Genomic DNA, 24378 nt, shown 5'->3' with positions numbered 1-24378 from the left:
CTCCCCGTCGAGGGGAGGGACCCCAAAATAAGCCCAAAACAACCCCAAAACACAGGCAAACACACACACACGGAGCCCCCCCCGGGAGCAGCCCGGGGGCACCGGCACCCTCCCGCCCCGCGGCGGGGGGCGGCGCGGCGCTGCCATTGGCGAGGCTCGGGCCGGTCCCTCCCCGCCGGGAGGAGGAGGAGGAGGAGAAGAGGAGGAGGAGGAGGAAGGCTGGAGGCGGGCCCGCGCGGGGCGGTCGCTCCAGTCGGTCGCTGCCGCCGCCGAGGAGCCGGGCAGGGCGGCGGGGCCGGAGCCGCGCCGGGAGTCGGCGGCCGCGCCGTCGGGGCCGCGCCGGGAGCCTGCATGGGGCGCTGAGCCGCCCCCACCCCAAAAACCCTCCCCCGACAACCCCAAAAGCCTCCGCCGAGCTCCCCGCTCCCGCTCCCGGCCCCGCCATGGCCGAGGCTCCGCAGCTGGTGGACATCGACCCCGACTTCGAGCCGCTGCCGCGGCCCCGCTCCTGCACCTGGCCCCTGCCGCGGCCGGACTTCAACCCCCCCAGCTCGGCCACCTCCAGCCCGGCTCCGTCCTGCGGCGGGGCAGGAGCAGGAGGAGCAGGAGCAGGAGGAGGAGGAGGAGGAGGAGGAGGAGGTGGCGGGGGGCAGCCCGAGGGGGCGGCCGGCACCGCCGCAGCCGTCGCTGCCGCCGCCGCCGCCGCTGCCGCCGCCGCCTCGGGGGCGCTGGGCGCCGACTTCATCAGCAACCTCAGCCTGCTGGAGGAGAGCGAGGACTTCGGGCCGCTGCCCCCCGCCGGTCCCCCGGAGGCTGCCGCCTGCCGCTGCGGGGACTTCCCGGCGCCCGAGGCCGGCTGCCGCCTCCACCCGCCGGGGCCGGTGCCTCCGGTGCCTCCGGTGCCCCCCGCGGCCGTGGCCGGGCTGTCGCCGGGTCCCGTGGCCGGGCAGCCCCGCAAGAGCAGCTCGTCCCGCCGCAACGCCTGGGGCAACCTGTCCTACGCCGACCTCATCACCAAGGCCATCGAGAGCTCCCCCGAGAAGCGGCTCACCCTCTCGCAGATCTACGAGTGGATGGTCAAGAGCGTCCCTTACTTCAAGGACAAGGGAGACAGCAACAGCTCGGCCGGCTGGAAGGTGAGGGGAGGGCTGGGGGCACCGCCGGGACCCCCCCGAGGGGCTGGGGGGCTGCGGGGTGCTCGGCGCCGCACACGCCGGCTGCGCTGCCCGCCGCCCGCTTTGCAGCGTGCGTGTGCCTTTCGCATCTTATTTCATTTTTCCCCCCTCTTGTTTTAATTTATTTGATCGTATTTCATTTTATTCTACCCTAACGTGTTTTATTTCATCTTATTTTTGTTTTATTTCGTCTGATTTTATTTACTTTTACTTATTTCATTTCGTCTCGTCTCGTTCCGTTTCACTTTTATCCCGCTCCGTTTCACTTTATCCCACCGCGCTTCATTTATTTTATTCCCAAAAGGAAGAGGGGGGGGGGGGGGGGGAAAAAAAAAAAAGAGCCGCTTCTGCCCTCCCCCCGCGGGGCTCGGCCGGGGCCGGGAGCGGAACGGGGGGGGGCCGGGGCTCGCCTCTCTCCGCCTTCCCCCCCCCCTCCGCCCTGCCCCGCCGAAAGCAAAAGTTCACGCCGTGTCACGGCGCCGGCCCCAGGCACAGAGGATGGATTTTGGGGGATTTTGGGGGCTGCCAGTGTTGAGCCCCCCTCCGTGCGGCGGGGTGCGAGGGGCGCTGCTCGCCCCCGGGACCGCCCGGCACCACTGGGAGGGGGACCCGGGGAGCTGGGGCAGAGGCAAACGGGGCAGGGGAAGGAGAAGGGGCAGGACAAGGGTTGCAGAAACACCGTGCGTTTAATGAGTAAGCTGGCTTTGCCTGGGTGGCTGTGCTGAAGTCGGCGTGCGGGAGCGGCTTTCCCATTAATTTGTGGGGTTTTGTGCGCTCCCGGGGCAGGGAGGACCGGTGGTGAGGAACCTGTTGGGCTGGGGGGGGTTCAGCGCTGCCCAGCTCGGCGACACTTTGCTTGGGGCTGGGCACCCACCGTGGTGGTGTCCACCCCCATCCCCGTGTCACCCCCATCCCCCTACCACCACCCCCAGCCCCTCTTCTCCCCAGCCCCTACCCCAAATCCACCCACAACAGACCCAGAGCGCCCGCTTTTTCGGCACCCCGTTGTTGCGTGAGAGCGCTGTCAGAGCGAGCTCCCGCTGCCTGCACGAAGGCACAGCCTCCTCCTCCTCCTCCTCCTCCTCCCTGCGAAGGATGGCAGCAAACGTGCAGGGTGCATGTGCCGAACGTGGGATCGGCGTGTTGTGCTGCTGTGCTCCTGACTTGGCTCCAGTTGGGGCAGTCAGACTGCCGGTCGTCGAGTTTTGCTTGCCTCACCTTCTAGTATCTGTAATATTTGCATTTTTTTTTTTTCCAAGTCAAATCCTGCATTTATATAGATTTTTACATGCACAGCTAGGAGGGATTGTTACGTCAGATTTTCGTCAACGTCATGTTTTTACGGGGGGGGGCAGCACCCTGCTAGGGAAATGCAGATGGATCTGAAACTCGTTGTCAGCTGAAGGCTTTTAAGACTTTTAAAAAGTAATTTGTTAGTTCCTATCAATGTGTTTGACTAAAAAATTTAAAGGATAATTGTCTGAAGACATCTTTCATGAAAAAGGCTTAATAGGAGGGGAATGATTGATAGCTGACAACTTTTAGATAAAGTAAATTGTCACCTGAAAACGCTGTTTTTTTTTTCCAGTGGTGTTTCAGTCTGTCAGAAATAAAGCAAGCCGCCTCGAGTGCCTTTGCAGAGCGAGTCGGAGAGAACTGAAAGGAAAACAAACAAAACTAAAATCAGAGCAGAGAACTCCCAAGTTCAAGCAGGCACATCGGGAGCTCTGCTAGCTGCCTAACTTATTAGGTGTTTCTTATTTTATTGCTCCTCTTCCTGTGTTGCTTCAGCCTCTGACAAGCCTTGCACACCTCCTCCTGGCAGAGCGGGTGCTGCTGATGCCCATGCACCCACACTGCGCTGCAGCGGGGAGAGCTGGTGCTGGCACAGTCCTGGGATGGCTGTACCCTGTGGCAGGACGCTGTAGGAACCCCAAAAACACACACGTGCAGCCTACACACTGCCCTCAGGCCTCTATATGGCCACATTATGGGCAGGCAGCTCAGAAAGCTGCTGTGTTGGATTGTGTTGGCCCCATGCTGCGTGGGTTTGGTGCTGTGGGTGCTGAGGTCGGAGTGGGGCTGGAGCTGGCCACGGCCCCTCAGAGCCGGAGCGTCACCGGGTCGGTGCCTGGGGTGTGTGGTGTGTGGGTGTTTTGCAGCCTGAGAAAGAAAATGTTTTGTTTTGCTCTGCTTTTTCCCTCCTAAATAAAGCTTCATCTTGTTGGAGCCTGCGTATTTGTAAGTGTAAACAAGGCACCTTTCAGATTATACACAAACTCCATAAAATACACGAGGACTTGTAACAGAATGTGCACTTTATGCCTGGTGGCAGGGCTGCGTTCGTCACCCAGAAGTTGAGAGCTGCCTACTGTAATGCTTGTGAATCAGCACGGCCCCCACTTAATATCTGATGTTGAACTGCTTTTGCATTTTTTTGCTGAATAAAGAAGTTCAATGGTGTTGACATTATCTGGTGGGAGCTCGGAATAGCGTCCAAGTTCTTCTGAGCTGAAACTTTTAAGCGGAAATGTCATCTTAAATAAGGGTGGTAAAGGTAGTAAGATAAAATTCTCACTGTTAGCTTACTGAAGTAGTTAAAACTGCTCTCAGCTGTATGTGCAAAATAGTTTACTCCAGACTTTCTTAGCACAAACTCTGATTTAAAAAAAAAAAAAAACACAACAAAACATCCAAAAAAACCCAGTTGAGCTCTGGGGGAGCAAGGGCTGCCCGCCCAGCAGCTGGGCCCTGCCAGACCTGCCGCAGGGGTGAACGTAGGCAAGTGCCGATAGCGAGCGGTGCTGCTCAGAGAAGGCTGAAGCAAGAACAAGATCTGTTTCCGAGATAACTAAGAAATTGTTGTGAAAGTTGCATGGAAGAATGAAACTTTTGTCTTGTAGCAGTCAAGTGAAAGCGGTGTTTTCTTCTACCTGTGCGAGTGGGAGACTGTGCATGGGGCTTAGGGCAGTTTGCAGTCCCCAAATGGGATTCATCATGGCCGTAGATAACTTTTCCTTTGCTCAAATCTGATAACTTTTTGGCTGATCATCATAAGCAAGAAATGAAATGCCTTTGTGGCGGGTATATTTCATGATGTCTTTGCTTTATGTCAAAATGGTTGCGCTCTGCTGTGAAGGAGCCGTCAGAGTTAAACTTTCCTGAATGGCCTCAGGCTTTCAGCCTCCTATTGAAAATATGTTTAAACCACAACCTGTAATATTATGTTGGCTACATGCAGTGACTGTTTGGACAGAGGTCTTCATTAAGCAGAAAACACAGGGTTTTGGTGGCTCCCATCTCAATGTGGCCGCAGTGTTTGTTTTTCCCAGCGGCAGGTGTGAAGGCCACACGTGCATTTACACCTCCTTGACTTCTAGTCCTGAGGAAACTTGATCACCCAAATATATTTGTTGCCATTGCTGAAGGAGTATAGATGATAGATGGTATTGAGCTGCAGAAGGATGAATGGACGTAGGTCTGAGGACAAAATGGGTGTGGGGAAGGAGCTTCGGGTGGCCTCACCATAGACTGGCTCTGTGGTCTCCTCTTTAGTGAATCGGCCTCCATGAAAAATCAGTGCTGGGGTGTGGTATATCCAAGTCTAAAGCCGCACGTGTGTTATCAAGTATTGGGAGGCTCTGGGAAATCCAGAGTGATCTTCATGGCTGCCAAAAGTTTTTGGTTCTAGATTGGGGAATAATTTAAATCAGAGAAATTTGTGTAGAGCTCAAGTAGTTGAAGAGGAAGAAGTAGATCTCAGTGAGGTTTTTATTGCACATTTCTATTTCGACGTGGAGATGTCACTTTAATTAAAGACTGCCTTGATGAATTGCTCGGTGTTCCCTCAGTGCTGGTTGCATACCTGCGGGTATTTAACTCTCTCCCAGCGTAGTAGATCAGATGCTTTCCTAGGAGGTTTGTGGACCCCTAGCGTTGTGTTACACATGCATACAACACACATGAGTGTGCATATAGGTATGTCCATGTGTTTGCTTTCCTATTTATGGGTTCTGCCAGGTAAATCCTCTCACAGCCATGCCTTTTTACATACGGCACTGGTTACAGCCTCAGCACCTGGAAGATGCAGTTGTGTCTGCTCTGTGTGAGCTGCTGCAATCTCTCTTCCAGACCAGTTCCAGCCACTACTCATCCAGCTGTGAGTTTTACTTTTGGTGACTCGTGTACCTGCTCGCTGCCACTATCAGTCCTCAGTGGCAGCCTTCACCGCCTGCCTCTGAGTCACCAGCCTGAATCCTGCTTAGTAAGGGAAAAGGTTCACAGCTGAAAGTTCACCTTAATCGTTGCAAGGTGCCTGCACCCTCGTAACTAGTGATAAAGCTCCATGCTAACCCTTCATGGCTTGTTCCTTTTAAACTTAATTCTCTTTCTCCATCTATATTTGCCCTTTTTGATCTTAAACCTCACTTGAAGGATAAAGCCTATTCTGTCCTTAGACCTGTGTGCTGCTGCCCCTGCTTTCAGGCTTGCGCTGCCTGCTGTGATGCATCCTGGCGATCCATCCCAGGTGGTTTTGAGCTTCCAGTCCAGGCCTTGAATTATATGTTGACAATACTCTTAATTTTTTTTGCATGTCTTGTATTTACTGGAACTGTTGCAATGCTTGTTCAGTTTCTTGTCTGGTTATGGGCAAGATTAAATGCCAAAAGAAAGCACCTGAGAGGCTTTGTGTACTGACACAATGAACTAAATCTTCCTGAAGTGACGGGCTTTGAAGAAGTTCAATACAAAAACAAGGCAACTGGTCTCTTTGCCACTGTACTCCTTACGACATACTTGGCTTCGTTCTTAATGTCATTATTTCTTTTTTATTACATTACTTCACAAGGGGTCAGCGGAATTGGTTGATTAGGGAATGGGCTTTTGCTGCCTGGGATAGAAAGGGGAAACAGCATGGTACAAGAGGATAAAGATGGTTAGGTGATTTTATTTTATTTATTTTTTTATTAAATATAATAATCAACAATAAAGTAGGCAATTTATATATATATAGTATATATTTTTAATAAGACTCCAGAAATGGTGTACTCTTGAGATGTTTGTTCAGACCTTCTTCAATTTCCAAAGCATAATGCTACCTAAATATATGCCACTCTGTTTACACAACTGGTGAATATTTTGCAAAAAGAGTGCTCAGCTTTTGGAGCAGAAATGATGAGACATTTTGCAGCCACAGATTTGTGAAATATGTAGGGCTGTGGCCACAGCCTACAGAGATTCAAACTTCAGCCCCTTCTGCTTTGGGAGAAAGTTAGTGTTTGAAACAGGGATTTCTCATGGAAATGATTTTGTAACCTTGAGTAGTGAATTCTAAAGTAAGATAAATTAAAGATACCCATTAAATAATTTGTTTTCCTCTTTCAGAAATATGTAAAAGATGGATACATTTACTTTATTGTTAATTCCTATGAAGAGAGAACTTCACATTCACTGTTGGTGGCTGCAGCTAAACTATAGTTAAGCATATGGCACTGCATTCCAATATTTTAATGAATTTTGTAGTGTTCTGTGTGTAAGTTTGGTGTGCCAAAGTGAGTTTTAAATACAGGGGAATACTGCTTTTCATAATGAAAGGCTGCACTACAGAAATGGATGAAGTGTGCAGGGCAGTCACATTTTGAAAAACGGCATCTGTGCTGCTGCACAGAGCTTCAGCATGAATTACGTTCACTTCTGAGGGCAAGTACTATTCACATTTAAGTTATTTCTAAATATATTTGTTGAATGTTACTCCTGTGTGTTCATCAAACAAAGCTGCTTCATTCCTATGCTTTAGTTTGTAATGTGCAAACATCTTCAGTTAGTGCAGCAGCTGTATTGTGCTGTTTCTTGGTAGGTCTCCGTTTCTACTGTAGGAGGTGGAGGAATAAAAAGAATGAAGTCAACTGCTTTACTGTGCTGATGATTATCTCAGACTAAGAACTTCATTAGGCCTTGTGATTGTGCTTAGATTTTGGTGGTGCTGCTGATCTTTACCAAATAATATCTAAGGAGGTGAGCTTATTTAGTGTGGAAGCACTTCTGCAGTAAGTTGCAAAGGTTTAGTAGTGCTTTCCCTTGTGATACGTGGGACCAGAGGAGAAAAGTCTGAAAATCTGCTGGGACTCTGACAGCTGCTGCATCTTGCAGAAAGTTGCTGAAGAAGTATAGGGCCACGCTCAATTTGCCCCAGGCAGCTTGTTGTTGCTCACGGCATCGACCATCGCTACATGGTATCAATGATGTTACAGTCCTGTTTGCAAACACTTCTTGTTCTAGAGTTAATTCAGCCTCAAGGTACAAGTCTTCTCTTGTTCTAGTGTTCGAAGGCAAATTTTTGGGAATGCTAGGAATCCACACAGCTGGAAATGCTCTCGGTCCTATTGCTGCTCCACGCCAGCGGGCCAGGGATGGCTGTGGTGGCAACTGAGCAGCCTGTGTTCCCCCGACGTGTTAACTGTGTGCTGGTGTGAGCCTGCGGGGCTCCTTTTGCTTTTTGTCAAGGCTGTTTCTGTGGTGTAGTTTAAGTTTTGAAGCCTGGCACATGCATAGTTGAGGGAACACAGCATGTCTGTGTGGGGCATACTCTAAAATAGCACCTATTCAGATTTGACTTTTGATTGATTGTCATTTTGATTAGTGCTCGCAAGCAGAGGTATCCTTTACCTATAGTGTTTGCTAACTAAATACCTTCTGCTACCTCTGCTTTGTAATATGCAAGAGCTCTTATAAAGAGCTCTTATTTTATAAAGAGCATCTTTATTTTTTCTGGGTATCTGTCATTCAGAGGCCATTTCATGCCAGGCCTCCGTGCATCTCCTGCATCAGGATGTGAAAGGATGAAGGGGGCAGCACTCCGTGTCTTGCATGTTGGCATATCCCTCTAAAAATGCTGGAGGCTTAATCCCCGGCGCTACATTTAATTTAGTTAGTACCAGAGTGAGATCTCTTAAATCACGCCCAAAAATCAGGAAATTAAAAACTTTATGGAATGAGATGTGACTGGTGGTTGGGCCTCACTGTCCTGCAGCACCGCTAATGCTGGAGAGGAGGAGGGCAGTGAGTGAGCACAGGTGCTTTTCACCCAGGGCTGTTCTGAAGTCTCCTAAATCTACTTTTCTACTTTTGTTGTTGTTGTTGTCCTTTTTGGCAATTACTGTGAGTGGGCAGCAGAGATGTTTTGCTTTTGCCTTTTTTTGGAAGGGGAACTCCGGAGCATTGGAGCACAGACATTCATTTTATGGGGAAAAATGAAAATGCAGATCGTATGCTTTTTATTTTTAATTTTTTTTGCTTCCTTAATAAGGACTGTTTGCATAGTTCAGAGAATGGACTTTAATTGTCCAAATGCTGTCTGCAGCAATGAAAAAGTCACAACTTCTTCAGTTTTCTTACACTTAACTCCAGAAACTGTGACGTGGGTGGAGTTTCACTTACCCATCACTGACTTTTCAAACTACGCAGTTAGATAAGACTGAAGCAACTCGCTATAAATGTGGTGACTTGTTAGACCGCATTTATTGTGCAAATGAGCTTACATCCTGCAAGATCAGCAGAAATGCTTAATGTTTGCCTGGCTGGAAATTAATTAAAGTTTGGCGACTGAAATTAAAGGAATGGATTTGTTGCCCATTGTGTTATACAGAGTTGCCTTTCAGTTCCCATAATATGAATTAGCACGGTTGCAAATGGTTTTTGGCATGTGTGAGTTTCGGGTCCGAGCTGGTGCTGTCTTCTGGCATCTGTAGTGTTTTTAGATTGAAGCAAAACTCATTTCGTCTTGGATGCTGTTCTGTAATGTGTGTTTGAATGTATCTGAGGCAGCTAACGGGAGTAAGGATATTAACAATCCAAAAATTTACTCCTGTGGGGTGATGGGGGGGCTGATTTGCCTGTAGCTTGCATTTGTTTGAAACCGATTCAAGTTAATATCCTAATTTGAATGTAATTGTTAGAATAAAAAATAAAGTACCTGTGCCGTACATATCTTGCACATATATTCAGATTTAAATTTTGATTGCCAAAAGCTTACAGACTGAGAAATCTTTGGTGTTTGCCAACTGAATTATATCTTATAGCGAGGCTTTGCAATATATAGAAACTCTTAATTAGGTATTCAAAAAATGAAGACGCTGTTATTCAGAGATGCTTCATAGCAGGCCTCCGCAGTTCTCCGCTGTCAGGATGTGAAAGGATTATCTGCTCTGTGCTCCCGTTTGCTGTTAACGTGTTGATTTCTCTTTCCAAAAATACTCTGTTCAAATGTGAACTTTCAAATTAGATGAAATTGTTTGCAGCCCCCACAGCCCCTTCTCCCAGAAAACCCAGCTCTGAAGGCATCCTGGTGGTGGGCCGAGGGAAGAGGGATTATTCCTGCTGTCGGAAGGCGTGAAGAGGTGGGGAGGTGCGAGCTGGCGGCTTTTGGGGAAAGCTTGGGGCCTGGCTGCTGCCCCAGCCCTGGCTGGATGCTGCTGTGTGGATTTCTGTGTGTGCTGGAGCCGTGATGCAGCGGCTGCTCCATGCCACAGACGAGCCTGTTGGAGCTGTCCCGCGAACACTCGCCTCCATCTGTCAGGCTGGTGTGCTGCTGTTCCTCTAGTTGTTCATGTGTGAGCAGGAGGAATGAAATCTCCTGTTACAGCAAGAAATATGTAGTAATTCACCATATATAACACTATCCAAAGATGTTAGGGTATGTATCCCTCAGCCTCTCAGGAGGATGCCCCGCTGCTGCGTCTGTCTTTTGCTGAGGTGCTTCAGCTTCTGAGGTCCAGGCCAAGGAGAGCAAGGGTTGTGCTGAAGGGAAAGATCCATGCTGCAAATATTGTGTTTATTGATCATATTTTTGATGAAATATTGATCAAAAAATAAGTGGTTATTGACCAAATTCTCTCAGGTGTATTATTACTTTCCTCCAGGAAAGGTGAGGAGGGGCTCTTTATCAGGGCATGTAGTGATAGGACAAATCTACCTCGTTTTTTAAGCCAAAAGAGGGTAGATTTAGATTAAACATACGGAGGAAATTCTTCACACAAAGGGTGGTGAAGCACTGGCACAGGTTGCGCAGAGAAGTGGTGGATGCCCCATCCCTGGAGGTGTTCAAGGCCAGGCTGGATGGGGCTTTGGGCAACCTGGGCTGGTGGGTGGCATCCATGCTCATGGCAAGGGTTTGGAACTAGATGGTCTTTAAGGTCTCTTGTAGTTATTTGTAGTGTTTCCATCCCTGACACCTCTGCTGCACTTGTCCTGCCTCTTCCCCACCTCTTGCGACTGAGCTCTGCTCTACTGATGCATCTGCAGGTCCAACAACAAGGCATTTGAAATTCAGGATGAGGACACAGCCTCATGTGTGACTGATCAAAATACGTTATGTAATTCAAACATAAATAAAATTGTACTAAATATTTTGTAGCTAGCTAGATAAATTTAGGCATTGATTAGTATCTAGAAGCCTATAGCGCAGAAAGGAATACCAAAAACTCCCTTCCCCTCCCCAATATAAATATAAGTATATATATATATATTGTTTTTTTTCAGATGTGAAAACCCATAGTGTGACTGCATGTTTAAGTCAGACCAACTTACTTTTCTGTGTAGTTGTTATGGTGTCTTGGTCCTGCCATCCTTGGGCCAGCATTGAGGTGGAGCTCGAGGCACTCCTGCGTGCAGGTGACACGATGCTTGGAAAACTCAGAGAGTGCCAGAGAGGGGTGAAGTCTTTAACTTTTGTTTGAAATGGGATGATGAATTTTTTTTCCCCCCACCTTATTTTCCCTTCTACCTTGAGGAATATGTGTAGCCTCTGAGGAGAACTGCACTGTCAGATTTTTATGGCCCTTTGTTGCAAGAGCTGAACATTTCCTAATACAACATGAGTGCATATTCCAGCTAGCGGAGCAGCAATATTGGTCTAGGGTCTGGTCTTTGGTGCTGCTGGTGCATTATGCCCTTGTCCACAAATGTAGTAAATCCATAAATGTGCTGCTGAAATAAATGGCAGGAGAGGAGGTTAAGGCAGTATTTTAAAATGCAGCCTGTTGCAATTGATTTTTGAGAAATAAGTAGATGCTATCTTAATGCAGAGTGCTCCATGCTTGTTAGGAAACTTGAGTCGCTCTTGAATAATCCAGTTTGTTTAGTCTATGAAAACCTGATACTGCACTCTTGCCTACTTCTTCTTTACAGTTCTATGGCAATTACATAGCAATAAGCATTAAAAGGAGAAACCATAATCTTCTCTGCTTGCAGTCCAAGCCAACACCAGTCATCTGCTGATGCTATGAAGTCATCCTTTGCTTTGAGGTTGCTCCCTGAAGCCTTGCTCCAGATGTCTGCTCCAGGTGAGCAGTTGTGTTTTACTCCCAGTGTGTCCAAGCCCTCTGCAGGGCATCCTTCTGGGGCTGGCCCACGGTGGAGGAGAGGAATTCTGCAAAGTTCCTCCTGCCATTTGATAGTCCTCCCTGCTTCCCCATTCTGGAACACTGGAACAAAAATGAAGATGTAAATGAATTTGCAATTATTGCACAACCGGGTTATGCAATGAGGCTGACGTGTAGGGCATACACACGTAGAAAACGCCTGCTTGAAGAGATGGCATTAAGTGCAGTTTCACCACCTTCTACCCAGAGATGAGGCTAACTGTGTTATTGGCTTCACCCCCTCCTTGGTTAACCTGAGTATTAAAGCACACAAAATATTCTGCTTCTGTTGGCTGAGACATATTGTTGATGGAGCAAAAAATAAATTAGTTCTTATGGACTGTTTATTTTGGAAGGGCTTTTTTAGCTTGGGGCCCGGAGTCCAGGCAATTAACGTTGCAGTAGTCGATCCTGGGGACGTGTGCTGCACAGCAGTGAATTTTCGTACTGTCAGCATAGTCTAAAGCATCTCCTAAGTGCATGGGGATTTTTTCTAAATGAGGGATGGAGTTTCAGTCAGAGACATTGTATCCAACAGGTCTGTGAGTGAGCCCTCATCTGGGAACTACATTTGTTATTTCCTATGTTTTAGTATTTCTCTGGAAGAAGTCACACCGTTGGCTCCAGCCCTTCATGTGAAGGAGGGGGATGGATGGCAGGGTGCTGTAACTGCATTTTTGGGGCAGGCTGGTTGGTGAGGCTTTCTTGACACCGATTGTGACACTTGTGTCCCATCCCTGGTGAAAGCAGAACGATACCACAGAAGCGTGCCTTGAGCAGATCTGTGTTCAGCTTCTGGGCTGGTGTAAATTCTTATCCCAGCTATCCCAACCTGCCAGAAATGACTGGTGCTGTTGTTAGTATGATGTACTGTGGCTCCTGGCTTGAGTTTCATTGTACTTTTTTACTTCTCTGTGGGAAAACAACCTCTCCCCCCTGCCCACCCCTCCGTTGCCTCCCTTCTTGCCCCTGTCTGCGTTAACTCCTGAGAGGCGCAACAAGTACGTGGTATCTCCATACGCAACGCTTATTGCTGATTGAAAGAAAAATTCTGCAAAATAAGCAAGTAGACTGACCTGATGACTCCTCATGACAACAGCCTAGTTGAAGTTAACATGCAGAATATTTTTATCCTAGTTTAATCCTTGGAGGCTAATAGAGGGAATGCTGCTAGAGTAATTTTAAGATGAATCATGCCATCTGCCATACACGGTTTGCTGTTTCAGCAGTAGAGGAGCAGAGGGAATACATACATACGGTGGTCTGAAACAGCATGTTTGCTTTCACTGTAAAACTAATTTGAATTTCAGAGCTTTTTTTTTCTCCTTTTTTTTTTTTTTTTTTCCCCTTGCAGGCATTTCATATCCCCTGCTTTGGTTATCAGTTTAGCACATGGCTCCAGCACTGATACTGCTCTGTCGGATGGTCAGTGCCAAATTTTGCAGCCTCTTTGTTCTGCTGAGACTTGGAAGGCACACCTGATCTGGCTTGCTAGTATCTTGAAGTGGACCACTGCGAAGTCCTTTTTTGAAAATACAGTGCAAATGTTGACCTATGGGACTGCCAAACGGAACCAGATGTAATTTGCACCCCATTTAAAAAAGAAAAAAAGTAGGAGTAGTAGTACTACTACTAATATTAATAGTAATATTAATAACAATGAAGTTGTAGACATATTGACCTGGAGAAGGTAGCCTGGCAGTGTACTAAGGAGGATCACTTGTGGTCTGAATTTTGTATGTCTGATGCTAAGACTTGTTCTTCCAGGAGCTCTCCTGAGCCGGAGGAGGAGCGTCCCCAGCACGTGGCTGTCTTCCCTGTGGGAAAGAGCAAGCTGGCATTTGGAACTGAAAAGTCATAACCACAGCATAGCGTTGAGCGTGTCATGTCTCATCTTGTGTTTTGTCCAGGAGCAATTATTTTACAGACCGGCGAGTCCGTTAGTAAGGTTCATGGGTTGGGATTTGGGAATTGAAAGGGGTGGAATCAGAATCTCAAGGGGTTTGTACTTCAACTCTATCCTGCCTTTGAGGACAGGCTATGATATTAGATAATGCTTTAATTATTACTAGGGTGAGTAAATTCTTCTGTTCTAATATGTTAAAAACCCTCCCTTGCTATCTCTCCCAAAGATCTAATTTTCTCATAAACTGATAAGGGTGGTGAACTGTTGCACCAAACAGTACTAATAGATTTTGTGCTTTGTTCACGTCTTAAGCTTTTTACAAGAATTTTATCTCATGCACTTGTTTTGAGTGCCCTGACAAACTATATTTGAAGAAACTGAGAGTAGAATATTGAAGCATGTAGCAATTAAACTATTTTCCTCCCTTTCTTGCATTTCAGCCCTTGCCCCTCAAGGGAATTATATATCTGGTAAACTGCAGAATTAATTATGTGAGGTCAGCTGAAGGCCTGAACAATAGCATGCTCTCTTTTTCAGGCAAGAAAGACAGTTTTTAAATGCCAGGAATTAAGAGCAAAGCTTGCTCGCCTTTGGAGAAGAGTTGTTGTACCAGATACTGAGCTGACATGCAGGCAGATCTCTGCTACCCTTAGAAGAGGATTAGTTTATGCCCTGAAGCAAATGGGTTATTAACTCTTGTAATTTTATTTTAGCATGTTTAACAACAGATACTGTTGTTTATAAAATCCATTTAATCCCTTTTTAATCACTGCAAGTTATTTTCCACTAGCTATCCTGCAGCCATGGGTTCCAATGGTTAGTTATTTACTGAGCAAAACATTGCATTTTTGTGTGCTTTTTAAAAGTCGTTCTTTAATGCCTTGAATTAAAGGGTGGTTGTTTTTTATTTTATTTTTCCCCTAAATAAGTTGGGCCTCTACTTTTGTTGCATTCTCCTCCTTCTTCATTACCCAGCTCATTGAATATCTGTAGCAGCCCCTTCTTTTGCTCTTTGGACCATCTCTGCAGAATCCTCATTTCTCTTTTCCCAGGCCACTGCTGTTGCTATTTTTTCTAGCAGATTTTGTTTGCTTGGGCTTTGCTCTGCACCTCAAGGCATTTATTGATAAATAGTGGCCTTGTATTATGGGATGTATAAACACAAGCATGTGACTGCCCTCTGCATTGGATATGAGAATGTATGAAACGGCAGCAGTGGTGGTGTCATGATGCTTCTCGGTATCTTTTAGAGCCTGTGGTATGGGGTGGGGAAAGGCTGGTAAACTTTCAGGTGTTCAGGAGGTTCTGTGTGCATGAAATAAAAGCCATCAACTTTGGGAAGAAAGAAACATATGCACCAGAAGTCACACTTAACAGGTGAAGTGTCTTTAGCTAGACATGTCTTGTAAAAGTAGCACCAAAAGATGCTTGCATAAAATACAACTCACAGCAAGGTCTTCAGGCCACTTACATGAGCTCTTCTATGGCCCCGGGCAGTGCCATGGCTGCAGAGATTTCTTCTGAGGTGGAAATCTCCAAACTGCTCCAGTTCTGACGAACAGCAGGGCATAGTAATTCACTAGGGTTTAGTAATTCACCTGCTGCATTTGTGGTGGTGGCCAGGGTGACATTTCATTTCCACGATCCAGCTCTTGGGTGATCCATCCTGCGGTGCCCAGTAGCTGGTGGCTGTGCCTGGTGGGGACCTAGTGATGTGTGCTCATGCAGCAACTTTACCTGCAAAGTTTTTGGAGTGAGTGATGTGAATCCTGTCTCCCTTCTTCGCTGGAGCTCAAGGAATGGGAAGGCTCTTCTGGATGTTTGGATCCACGTACGTGGGCACCTACCCTCAGAGAGGACTCTCAGATGTGACTGGGAAGTCTCAAGCCTTCCTGGGTTTGTCACACAGTCCTGGTCACGATGGGATAGTACGGGATCTTTGGTACCTTGCAAAAATCTGGCCTCTCTGTGCCAGCTACTGGGATGCAATATAGCAGTGCTGCTTTGCATGTGGGAGTGAGTTTTGTGGTCTCTCTGTCAAGTGTATGAGCTGAAATACATGCCTGCACCCTCTGAGCTACTTTCCAATGCAGTGTGAAAGATTATGAATGAGAAGGAGACAAGGATAACATTTATGTCTTTCTGGCCGTAGGAGCTTTGCCTCTTGGCTGTGATTAAGCTCGCATTTAGCCCATGAATATTTTTTCTTAACGTTGGGAGATCTGCTATTACAAGAGATTTTGCCACTGGGGCTGGCTGGCATAAAGCAAATACCTGACTGACTTGAAATAATTTGATTAGTCTGTCTTGCGCTGGGAGAATCCCTTGCTCAGGCCTATCCCAGGGATAAATGAATCATGCAGAGGAGAAATCGAAATTGCCAACCAAGGCTTTACGTTTGTTGCTATTAAGTGACAGAGAAATGAGCTTTGCTGTGGGAAACATGCCTTTTCCCAGAAATATCTTGAGCTTGATCTGAACTATACTGAAACGTGAAAATTCCTTTCAAATTAAAGGGAAAAAAAAATCAGGAGGCAGCATGCACTTTTGTTGTCAGAATCTTCTGACCAAGTTTATTGCTTGTGTTGCTGCTCTGCTGAAGTACCTCTTACGCTGAATTTTGTTACATGAAGTATAGAAGTAGAGTAGCAAAATGTGTCCATATTGACCTGAATATTCCTCCCCTGATAACATTTTTTTTTCCACTTCTGTGTAAATCTTGCATGAATGTTCACACAGGTAGCTTTGGTCAGAAAAATAGATCTCATTTAACATCTAAGATACAACTTTTCATCTTCTGTTGGTGACCTGAAGATTATGGGTGTTGCTGCTGAGGGAAACCTGTTGCGTGAGAGACTGATGTGGTTCTCAGAAATTTCTTAGGAATGTCGAAGGTTCATAGTGGGACATAGAGATTTATTGTGTGCTTCTGATCAGCTAGCTGGTGTGGAGACCACAGTCCTCTTCTGAACTCCTTCTGAGGTTGCCTGTAGTTAGAAAGCCTAGAAATTGCCTTCAGTTAAGTCTAGTTGGTCCTTCCCATGCGTTGACCTCTTGATGTTTCAAGGAAAGCCTTTGGTTAGACAAAAAGGGGAAAGAAGACAGCTAAATATGACGAGGGTTATATAGTCTCCTTTTGGCTTAAGAGGCTGGTCTGTTTGGGATCCTTCTGTAGGCAGTTGAAGGGTGGCAGGTTCTTGCTTTCACTGTCCACGAGGTGAAACTTCATGAGGCATAGTGAGTAACTCCTCTAGAAAGGAGGCAGCCCTTGTGAACATCCCCACAAGTCCTTTCAGGCTCAAATTATGAGACACCATCAGTTTAGGGAAAAGGCCAAGGGACACAGCTTCAATTGCTGACAAAACAACCGTGTCAAATTCAAGCCTGTAGTCCTGAGTGCATAGGACTAAGATGGTATCTCAGACCATGTTGTTTCGAGGACTTAAGTGTTTTGGCTCCATGAGGAATGGGCTCCATTTGCCCTGTCACACAGATATTGAGAGTTTAGAAACCTCTGCATTTCTCTTCGTACAGGCTGTGCTTTGGCAAACTGATTTGGAAACCAAGCTCTGTGCTTGTCCATACCACAGTAGCTTTGGGTAGGCCATTGAAAGACTGGGGAAGAAGGAAGGCTCTCCAGGAAGGATTAAAACAGCAGGAATCTCCTAGTCTGTAGAGAAGTAATGGGTGTCACATGCTGCAGCAACAGCCTGCTCCTCCAAAGAGTTGGAAAGGTGATGGGATTTGCATGGGGTTTAACCAGCACCCGGCTCTTTGGCCTGCCAGCACGAGGAAGCCTTAGCTCAGGTCTCATACAAGACAGAGCCCAGCCACACCATTTACACATAGCATAAGCTGTTTTTCAAATAAATAGCATAATTTCCCATATTTGCAGTCTGCAAGGGTTCTCCCCCTTCTCCATTTGAAAGTAAGATGGGATACAATATGCTGTGCATCCTGGTTGCATGGGGAGAAATATGCTCCCTGAGCCAGAGATGGCCAGGACGTCTGTCAGTCCAGCCTCCGGGACAGACGTAAGAAATATCTCAACTGCAAGTTGTTTTGTGCTTACTAGAAAGCCTGCAGAGTGGATGGTTTCAGTACGGGGATAAAGGCTATAAAATACTGGTAACCTCAGTGGGTTGCAGGGAAATTTCCTCATGTTTGGGTGCAGTAGAGTTTTGAAAATCAAAGCAAACAATTGTGTTTTGGTTGTGGTGTTTATAAGAAAGGGCAACAGAGGAAATGAGAAAACTTTGAAAAGTGAGTTAAATAGGGATTGGCATGAGATGTGTTGTTTTTTTGTTTTTCTCTCTCTCTTTTTTTTTTTTTTACTTTGTAAATTCCTGCTTTCTCTTGCTGAGGCTTAGTGAGGAAAGTTTCTCTTTCTAAAGAGAAGACAACATGTGTCATAAAGAAAAGGAATATCTTAAAGGTACGCAGCCTGTTATGTAATGGAAGATTTTGTTATGGAGAAAAACTGCAACAATAAGATCTTACAGGATTTCCTATTAGTTCAGGAAAAAATACAAACTTTACCTGGAAGCATGAACTCTTCAATAACATTGTAGATGCAGAAGTGAATAATAAACATAAAAAGATCTAGAATCAAATGAATGTTATAAACAAGCTGAAATTAAAGGGGAATGTAACTTGCTGTGAATCATATTTAAGAAAAGGCAGAAAATAAAATAGCAATAGGAGTCAAAGCAGGAGCCTGTGTAATTCAAAGCATATATGCTTTTTTCAGGTGTTGTTAGTTGTCCAATACAAGGTCTGTCTGCAAATCTTGTTTTTAGACATTTATATTCCATGATATTTGTGTCTGAAGGAAGAGATTTTTGCTCTTATTGGTGTGCAATAGAAAAGAGCAGACTTTTGCTTGCAGAAGTAGTTCTGTGTAGTGTCATTGGACGGATCTGTTCACATCATTAGCCAAAACAGGAATAAAAATAATCCAGCAGCTTAAAATGCAACATTCTTCTGTACTTTTAAGGACTGAAATCCAAAATGTGAAAAGGATTAGAAAATTATAAACAGACACTAATTGATACCCATCTGTGTAATATTTGTAAAACCTCATTTCTTGCCATTCTAAATACTGTGTGCTTGTGCATCCCTGTGTTGTTATTGAAACTGTATTGATTTATAATGCTTTTTGAACAGTATCTCAGATACAAAACGTGGCCCTGAAATTATGGAAACTTCACTCAGGTTAGATTTTTTTTTTTTTAATGAGTCATAAGGCAGTAATGAATCCAACTTCTGTGCTCGTTGCTCTAATATTCGTTATTATGGCTAACTGTCATAAAACATCATCCAAAAAAAAAAAAAAATCAGATCAAGAGCTAAGTGGCCATGCCTGGGATGGCATCTGAGCTCTGCTGGGGGCTTTGTGGCCCCGTGGAGGGGTGTTGTTGAGGAGGGACTGAAGTCTGTAGGAAACCATGGCTTGGCTTGTGCTTGCATAGCCTGAGTAGATCAGCCTTTTGCGTGCTGGTATTTTCACTCATTTTGACCTGAGTTTTGATGGAGGACAGCTGAGAGGAGCAACCCTGAATGTGCCAGAAGCTCCACCAAACACCTTACAGAAAACCAGTCTGAAGCCTAGGGAGGCCCAAGAGGAGTGGGATGTCGGTGCCCTCGCTGGCAGTGAGGGGGCAGCTGAGGAGGACAGGCAGGAGGAGAGGCTGGGACTGCTCGAGGCATCACGGTGGAACCTGGAGCTGAAGCTGGGGCCGTGAGTCAAAGTCCCATGACTCCATCGCAAGACCATTAGTCCTTTTAAGTAGCTGCGTGAGGGGCTGCCAAGAATTAGGGCTGATGGATAGCACAAGAACACAACTCGAATTATTAATGACTTTTTTTTTTTTTTCAATCTGGAAAGCAGCATGGGGTAGAACCAAGCACTGCTGCATGGCTCACAGGCAGACCCTGGCATGCTGAAGGGTGCATGGGGAGAAAAAGTCTTGCCTGTTGCAGTTGCAGCTCTGAGTCCTGACCACGGTTACCCAAAGGATCTTGTGGTTTTAAAGGTCATGATAAATTTGAGTTACCAAAGCATGCGTAAAAGGCTGCAGAAAAGACAGGCAAGGCGTTGTTGAAATGGTTCATTTGTACATTTGAACTGCATGTTTAAAAACTTTGCAGTCCAGAGACAACCCTTTAAAAGAAACTTTGTACTTTTATCTGCCCTTTTTTTTTTGCTACAGTATTTGGCATTTGGTCTTAAATAACTTAGTAGTTATTGATTAGCAGTTCTATAGCAGTGGTGCTCTGGGAATTAACATTTGCTTTTCATACTCTGGTCTACAGCATTAATTTACAGCTTGTTATTTTATGCATAATGCATAAAAAATAAATCATTTTTCCACTACAATGAAATATTGGAGAAATTTTATATTTTCAATAAGTGTTATTTACAAATAAGAATGCATTTTTTAATGTCTAATGTCACTTATTGTGTATTTCAAATATGCAGTCTCTTTGAGACTGTGCTCAGGGGAAATATCCATCAGGGCTGTCTTCATGATATTCACTCCAGATTTTTTTCCTTTTACAGTTTGTGCAACTTCTGGTCTACTTGTATTTTCTACTACTTTTTGTATTTTTCTTTCTTTCTCTTTTTATTGATTTTTTATTTGATGCTACTTAAGTTATCTATATGTGTATTTTTAATTGATTTTTCTATGTTATTTTTATTTTTTCTATATTACTCTTTTGTTCTAAGGGTTTTATGTATATGCTACTCTGTGTATATGTATAAAATATACATGCTGTGAATTTGAACTTGAAATAGCCATCTTAATACATCTGTGCCTCTGGTCTAAGTATGTAGAATGACGATGCCTATTTTCTTCTACTGGTTATGATTCCTTTAGTTTCTAAATGGTGTGAGGACTCATTGCACCTTGCTTGCAGTACTCCTGCCATTTTATGTACGTCTGTGTTAGGTAAGGGATGAATATTTTGTGGGATGCTGGTGTGTTATCTCTCTTTTCATACTCTACAGTGAAGTTTTTAAGCAGTGCATGGGCAGACCTGCCAGAAGTAGGGCCCTATTTGCTTGGTAGCAATACCCAAAGCAAGAGATGGCACCTTTCCTCTAGAGTTTTCAGCCAGGGGTCCTGACTCTGCCAATACACAGTGGAGTAGCTTTGAGCATGTTGCACTGGAACGTGATTAAAGGCAACTTCTTGGGAGCAAAAGTGCAGGTGAGGTTAGAGCCTCGATCCTTACCTCAGCTCAGGCAGCCAGTTGTTTACAGGAGTGAAGTGGTGGAATCACTTTGGCAAAGAGGCTATTTGTCACAAATTTCATATTCTTTGGCTGTTTGGGCAGTATTTTTTCTTGTGTATTTTTCCTAAGGTATTGTTTTTGCAGACCATATTGAAAACATGCTTCTTTTTCTTTTCTAATTTGATTGTAATAAGGGCTTTGTTAATCAAAAATAAGTGCAATAAGACAGAATGAGTTGGTTATTTTTACATTTTCCTGTTTAAAAGAAAAAAAAAAAAACCAGCCTCAGTAAGTGAGCCACAATGAGCCGTGATGTATTTCCTCCATCAGGATGGAAAATAAGCCATTTATTATTTCAGCTCTGACTCACAGTGAACCTGCTGACACTGAGACATTTTATAATCATAAGGAACAGGTTAGGGCAGTAACTTGGACGCCAGGCTGGGGATTACCTACTTATTACAGTGTTTTACAACCTGGATGCTTTAGGTTTTCTGGCAGAAAGTCCTAAACCTCACACTAAACACCATGTTGTTATTGTACAATTACTGCTTGCAGGTCTTGCTGTAGGTGGTGCCAGCTAGACAGATGCCTTCATTATAATTATCCTTTTTACTATATATAAAGATTTCATCCCTTTAATCCATGTAAATTTTACTGTTCTTGAAAGTGACACTAATAGTTATACTCTGAGCCCTTCCTCCTTGTCCCATGTTCCCAAAGTGACTTGGGGATGGGCTTGGTCAATACAGAAATGGGAGATTTCCAAGGAGAGCCCAGGTCCTGCAGGAAGTGGCGCTGATGACTCAGTAGACAGCACTGGTGGTCATTGCATGGTCCCCTGACACAGGCTGCAAGAATAGCAGTGCTAACTCCAGCGTCCTGGCCAAACTCCAGCTGAATAATTACTTTCTGCCTGCCTTGAATTCCTCCGCAGCTTCAGCTGGAGAAGTTGAGCTTCGTTTCCCTTCTTATAAACAATCCCATAGCGTTCGTGTGGAGCGGTTGCTCCTTCACGCCTTGGAGGTAACTGTATTTTGATGCTGGGTAGTGACTTTATCCTCGCACTCATGGATAGCCTGAGAAATGCCAACTCCTAAAATCTCATTTTACTATGAAGAGTATGACAGGTCATCTTGTATTCTATTTTTTTTTTTTCCTCCAGTAATAGCTTGTGAATACTATTGCATTTGCTGATAAATGAAGGCATCTTTGAAATTCATGACCTTTTGACAGCAAGATGTTGAAAAACGACCGAGGAAGTGATAGTGAGATCCTCATTAGAGTCCAGTGAGGCAGGAAAACTCTTCCTGCGTAGCTGTTTAACACCACTTACTGGGTCTTGCTCTTTGACAGGCATCAGAGCTGGATACCTGTAACTGGATGTCTCTAGTCTACTTGAACCTGCAGCTCCAGATGGACATATGGACAAGTAGGGTGGTGGGTCAGAAAGTGATACCTCTCCTTTGAGAGCATCTTCAGAAATAAGGGCATAGCCAGAGCTCTGCTGTGGATGTTGGTGTTCAGAGAGCCTCATCCCATTACCCTAGGAGGATAGCTAGGTTGCCCAGTGAGAAGGACCAGTCCTGCCTGCAAGTGGGCATTTTGGCCCCTTCCTCTGCCAGTATTTCATCTCTCTCTTTCCTGTAACACAATGACTTGAGGCAATCCGCCAAATTGTTGTTTGCTGGTCAGTTGGTTTATTCTGGTACCTGGTTAATGCGTTCCCTGATCTGCAAAGCTGACAGACCCTTGTGTCAGCTTGATTTTGTCAGTGAGTGACAAATCGTGTGTGATTCACATGTGCCTTTACTCATTTAACATGAGCAAAAGTTACCTGTGAGAAACAAACTGTAGGTAGAAGAACTGGTTGACAGGACTGAAGGCCATGAGCCCCCAATTTTGTGGAGGAGACCCTGTGCACAAGAGCTGAACAGCTTTCTTGTGAGGGAGGTGGAGTAGCTAAGCTTGGTGTTGTGCTTATCTGATGGGGCCTGGATGAGCTTCCATTTGTCAGATATTCGGTACATGTTTGAATACAAATACTAAGCCAAGATTCAGTGAGACTTCCCTTGCATACAAGAGCTACCTTTTTGCTGTTTCTTCTCTTGAAGATGTTAGGCTTTGAATAGTCCACTCTTAACAGTCCTTTAATTGCTTCATCCTCTCTTCTTGATCAGGAGACTACTCATGACTTCTTGAAGCCTGCTACTTAACAGCAATCTGTAGCAAAACACCATATCTTCTTCATATTTAACCCACACTTCACCATTTTGTCTCCCTCTCTGTGAGTGCTCTGGAAATACAGTGGTGTTGCAGCATTTGTATCTTGCAATGTTGGGTATATGCAATGCTGGATGTTTGATCAGAGTCAAAATAATTGGTTGCTTAACCTACGCAAGTTGCCTACTTAGCTGTGCAGGGCAATTTGAGCAAGCCATCAAGAAGAGTGCTTGGTAGGTTCCTGTAACAAATTCTGTTTGCTGGTTTGTTTTGAAACCATCTTTTGAGAGTATATGGTACTTAACGTGTTGTCAAAATCAGGACAAAATAAAGCGTATGGATTAATACTTAGCAGAAAGAATCTGAGAGCTTCAGGCTCTGTGGAAATGGCAAAATGGGAGCTGCGAGCACTTCAGAGTAGCCCAGGAATTTTTATTAGCTGTGTTTAAGCTCCAGCGTGTGATAGGTTCAATACCAAGAAAAATGGGTGCTTTCTGACCATCAGTATCTGTGATAGCTGAAGGCATCGTATGAGAAAGGAATATGATAGTGAACATTAAATTTCTATTAATAAATAAATGTTAATACCAGACTTTATAATTTATTGTATGTTAGAAAAAGCAAATAATGTTATCAGTCTCCTTGCTTTCCTCCTTTTCTTTTATTTTTGAGGCAGGGAAGATCTGTGTATGAATTATGTACTTTAAAATGCTTCTTCATAAATACATGATCTCTGCATATTTGCATGCAGAAAAAAATGAACTATGCTATGAGTGTAGTTCTCCTTAAATCATCTGAGGATCAAAAACCTTATCTGTTTTTATTTTATTTTTTATTTTTTTAAAGGATTATCAGCTCCCACTGCCACGGGTCTACACAGATCTTCCAAGATGAAGAGGTTGTACTGGAGTCTAGGCTAAAATACACACTGGGGTTATCTAATCTGAAAAATCCCAGTATGGGAAGAGGTTATACAAAGTAGGCAAGTGGAAAGGCAGTGTGGGCCCGAAGGGAGAATTTATATTATAAACGTTTTATTTATCATATGAAGTATGTGGGCAATCTGTTAGTTACTTTAATGAATGATTATTATGATTATTTTTTATTTGGCCTGGAACTCAGGTTGAAGGGAGAACTGGAAGGCACAGGTTTTGGGAACAGCGGCTGACTGCATTGTGGCAGAACCGGAGCACGTCTCCCAGTACAGGATTAACATCTCAGCGCCACCGGCGTTCCCGTGTGAAAGAAAGGTAGCAATTTGGGAACCCAGCTGTACTCAGTATGTGCTTTCTTTGGGGTCATGTGGATGTGTGTGCAGGAAGAGTCGCCTAATTTGAGGAGTTATTTAGAGTAAGAAATTGATTTCGTATGTGTATCAACAAGGAATGGTTAAGTAGATGTTCTTTGGGAGTTACAA

General features: G+C 45.0%; 1 protein-coding gene across 1 annotated transcript in view; it reads left to right on the top strand.

The window, feature by feature from the left end:
- Positions 1 to 269: 269 nt before the first annotated feature.
- FOXO1 (forkhead box O1) overlaps positions 270 to 24378 on the top strand; it is a 64586-nt gene continuing 40477 nt past the window's right edge. The window contains exon 1 of the mRNA XM_084535898.1: positions 270 to 1136. Coding sequence (XP_084392024.1) covers positions 444 to 1136 — 693 coding nt within the window. The 5' untranslated portion in view covers positions 270 to 443. The remainder of the gene's footprint in view (positions 1137 to 24378) is intronic.

This window comes from Aythya ferina (genome assembly GCF_964211825.1).
Source record: "Aythya ferina genome assembly, chromosome: 1".
Classification (NCBI taxonomy): Eukaryota; Metazoa; Chordata; class Aves; order Anseriformes; family Anatidae; genus Aythya; species Aythya ferina.
Note: the sequence above shows the minus strand (reverse complement) of the source record. Positions and strands in the feature narration are given on the sequence as shown.